Below are 3,930 nucleotides of genomic sequence, written 5' to 3'. Positions count from 1 at the left end.
GCGCGGCAGAAGAGCCCGTCCTCGCGCAGCGCGAACTCGTCGCCGGGGATGAGCTGGCGGCTGCAGGCCACGCAGCGGAAGCATTCGATGTGGTACACCTTGGCGCGGGCGCGCATCACGAAGTCGTTCTTGCTGAAGCCGATGCTGCACTTGGCGCATTTGATCCCGTACAACCTGGGCAGGGCCGGGCCGGGCCGGGGAGAAGCACAGGGCAGCGGTCACTTAGGCGGACACTGTCCTGTCTGAGACCAGCGACGACCGGGCCCCAAGGCCCCGAGCCCTCGAGATCGGCATCCACAGACCAGCTGGGGTCGGAAGCACCGACGCCATGAGGTCTCGCTCCCTCTCCCTTTCCTCCTTCCGAACCCCTCTCCGGTCTCCGCGCACCTCTCTGCTCGCCCAGGCCGCGCCGAGGACAAATGCCTCCTGTGCTCTGAAGCCTGGGCCGCGCGCGGCTGCAGCGATCAGCCACCGAGTGGGTACCCACCCGCTGGCCCACACGTTCTAGAAAGGTCTCAAGACCTGCAACCAGAAGCCCTCCATCCAGGGGAAAAAGAGACCGTCACGCCACGCGCTGTGCACACACACCCCCAAATGCACAAGCAAACAACAAAATGAAACCGAGGTTTGCAGATCCATCCCGCACGAGTCCGCGGCGATTTGACCGGAACTAGAGGTTCCCCGCGGGCAACAATGTTAACAGAAAGTTTCCTCCGCGGTCGTCCTTTCATTATTGTTTTTTAAATCGGCTGCGGCTGCGGCTGCGGCGGCCCTCAACCCCTTTCCAGGGGCCGAAGCATCTGCCTCTAGTTCAGTCTGCGGGAGAGCCAGGCCTCTTCCTCGCGGCTGACCTTTCCCGGGTAGGTCCTTCGGGGCGCACTGGCCGGGCCCCTGGCCCGGTACCGGCGACAACAGAAGCGGGCATTGCTACAAAGTGACCCGCAGAAAGCAGGGAGGGGGCACCTAACTCCCCCAAAGGGAGAAGGCACTGGGGAATCTAAAGGACCTCTCTGTTCTGCGTTTACAACTACAGGATCTCAAAGGGAGGGCACACACACACACACACACACACACACACACACACACAAAGGGGTTGAGAGAGGAGAGGAAGGGCTAACAGCAATGGGCTCCTTCTACACGGTGTCTCCAGAGCTAGGCCCTTGCAGGTCGGTATGCAATCCTGCAATCGGGCACAACCCTATCTCCGTAGGGTAGAGATACCGCTCCGGGAGGCGAGAAGTGAGCGCTCCCTGGCCAGAATCGCCAGTTCACACACCGATCCGGTAAACAATGGGAAAAGGGCTCATTTGTCAGAGGTTAGAAGGTAGATTCCAAAGTTTGCCTCCCTCCGCCTCCTCTCGGTGAGATCTCCCATTTCATAGGATGAGGGCTTCACCTTGCTGGTGACCAAACAATTTGGAAAACCCCTCCCCCTTCGTGGGTTCCCCATTCCCCACTTCCTCCCACTCACCCCCCACCACCTTCAAAGTCTCCATAACTTCTCTTTGCACTGCTCAGTTGGATCTATCAAGATTCTACTCACCACTTCGTGCTTTTAAAATAATGCAAAATCCTGGACATGAAGCGAGCAGGAAAAATTTTAAGTGCATACTTAAATTTTGACTAAACTTTAAATAAGTTCCCAGCTCCAGAAAGAAACTCCAGGAGTTACAAGAAGCTAATTTTTTGTTTGTTAATAACCACCAGGGAATTTTTAAAAATATGTAATTTTGATATTTTTAACATAATAGCAAAGGTATTATCTCTTCGGTTTGTTATTGAAACAATAAAATTTTCTTTAGACATTCGACTGGCTTCCGAAGACAGGAAATGAAGTTTCTCCCACATATATACCCAGGTCAGAAGAAAGTATGAGATTAGCAAAGCATGAAGTTTAGACGCCGAATACACTGAAAGAAAAAAGAAAACTCAGAAAGTCCCTTATGTGGTTTTCAGTCTTGTCGGTATGGGCAATTCGCTCATTTTATCAGTTACCAGATTTTAATGTGAGAAAGGAAGCTGTTCAATTATCTAAATATACCAATTGTTCGTAGACGGATGATGGGCAATTTGATCTGCTCTGTCTAATTCATCAGCTCAGATAAGATAAGAAAGAAAAGACAGTCAGATGTCACCAAAGGGTTAATATTTAAAAAGATTAAATTTCCGGCCTTTTTGCAGAAAATATTTGGGTTTGTTTTTAGATTTTCAAGGTAGAAACTCTTAGCCTAAAAGTAAAAGGCTACTTGCTGTTTCAAAATGCATGTTTAGGTCTAACTTTTATTTTGCCCATTACACTGACATCTCCAAAGAATTTGTAAGTTACTAATAAAACCCTGAACTAAAGCATACAGGAAAGAAAAATACTGCACAATACAATAACAATCAATCTTTTTAAAATTTAGAAACCCCAATTTATCCCTCTATGCATTTTTTGTTTGTTTTGGAAGGGGGAGGGTAAAAAAAATATTTTGAGCACCAGAAATTCCAAGAGCAATTCAACAAGCTTCAGTAATACACAACTTATGAAAACGACTGTCAAATTTTGCAGGGGTTTTTCCTCTAAAAAGTAAGATGAGCAGCTTAGTTTAATTTATGCAATACACGTTCTGGGTAACTTTTGCACGCCAGACCCCACTAAGGCAAACTAGGAAAACAGGCGAAGTCACACCATTTTACACCAAATAATAAATGAGGCGTGGGGAGAGACAGGCACATCTCGGGAGGCGAAGGAAGCAGAATGTACGCGGCATACCTGATATAGTCTCTCTTACAGTAGGTTTTCCCATCTCTAACAAAGCACGTACAGCTCTCATCCAAATACTGATTACACTCCGCGCATTTCAAACACGCCGCGTGCCATTCCAAATCCGGAGAAACCCGCAGAATATACTGATCGTGAATTTGATTGCCGCAACCAACACATAGGGAAATCAGACGTTTTTCTGAAATGAAAATAAATACATGATTGACTAACCGTTTACTTCCTACCGAGATAAACACACTTTTAGGATCGCTCTCTTATAGGGCATACTCTGGGAGGTTTCCTCCTCCCACCCCTCTTCCTTTCTTTTTCTTTAAAGCGCATTGCACTTTGGAATGGTAATTGAAGCGTGCCATCAAAACCCTGACTCGTTTTTTTCAAAAAAGGAGGTGGAATATATGTAAAATGCAGATTTGAATAGTCCACATTTGTAAGCCTAGCACACCATCAAACCCGTTCATTTTGCATTTCTTTTTCTCCCCTCCTCCCTCTTCGCCATAGCCACCCTGAACGATTATGAATAAGTCAAGTCAAAGAAAAGGTTTTGACTAGAAGCGTTCAGGGAACGCAGGGATGCCTGTGTTTTCCACGAAGCGCGCTCTCGAACGGTCCCGGGGACTGGCTCTCGTTAGCAAGAGCACACATCAATACAGTTGTCACTCGTTCTCCTTTGCAAGTCTAATGCTGCTTCACCTCGCCGGGTATTGTGCGTGCAGGCAGACCTCTGCGACAGAATCGCCGTCTCGGAGAGCTCAGGGCTCCCCGGGAGGAAGCCGCCCCGTAGCACCAGAAGGCTAGGGCTTCGGGGGGCGCACGGGCGAACTCCAACCCCAGGTCTGATCCGTTTCCCAAAGATCAGAACCGACAGCCGAGCATGCAGGCGTGGCGGCCGGGAGCCAAAGCCACCGTCTCCGTGTGTCTCTCCAGGCAAGAACTCCAACTCCGAAGAGCCCTTGGCACGCGTGCCAGAGAGACCCCCGCACAGACCAGCACACCGAGCCCACAAGGTAAAAGAGCCTCTTACTTTTTGGTGGATCGCCCATGTCTCCCATATCGGTAAGAGGGAGTAGTGTCCACAGTGAAATGGTGGGTGCACAGTTGGTGCACAGCCCACAGAGAGGATGCTGGAGCGGTGGGCCAGGGGGAGACCGCGGCCCGGGGGCTGC

At 49.8% G+C, this 3,930-nt stretch overlaps 1 protein-coding gene across 1 annotated transcript in view; it reads right to left on the bottom strand.

The window, feature by feature from the left end:
- Nucleotides 1–3,924, bottom strand: part of ISL1 (ISL LIM homeobox 1) — a 10,419-nt gene extending 6,495 nt beyond the window's left edge. The window contains exons 1-3 of the mRNA XM_014544845.1: nucleotides 3,789–3,924; nucleotides 2,756–2,945; nucleotides 3–174 (exon numbers count right to left, since the gene is read on the bottom strand). Coding sequence (XP_014400331.1) covers nucleotides 3–174; nucleotides 2,756–2,945; nucleotides 3,789–3,816 — 390 coding nt within the window. The 5' untranslated portion in view covers nucleotides 3,817–3,924. The remainder of the gene's footprint in view (nucleotides 1–2; nucleotides 175–2,755; nucleotides 2,946–3,788) is intronic.
- Between the last annotated feature and the right edge of the window lie 6 nt (nucleotides 3,925–3,930).

This window comes from Myotis brandtii, unplaced genomic scaffold (genome assembly GCF_000412655.1).
Source record: "Myotis brandtii unplaced genomic scaffold, ASM41265v1 scaffold384, whole genome shotgun sequence".
In the NCBI taxonomy this organism is placed as follows: Eukaryota; Metazoa; Chordata; class Mammalia; order Chiroptera; family Vespertilionidae; genus Myotis; species Myotis brandtii.
The sequence above is the reverse complement of the archived record's forward strand: the minus strand, read 5'-3'. Positions and strand labels throughout refer to the sequence as shown.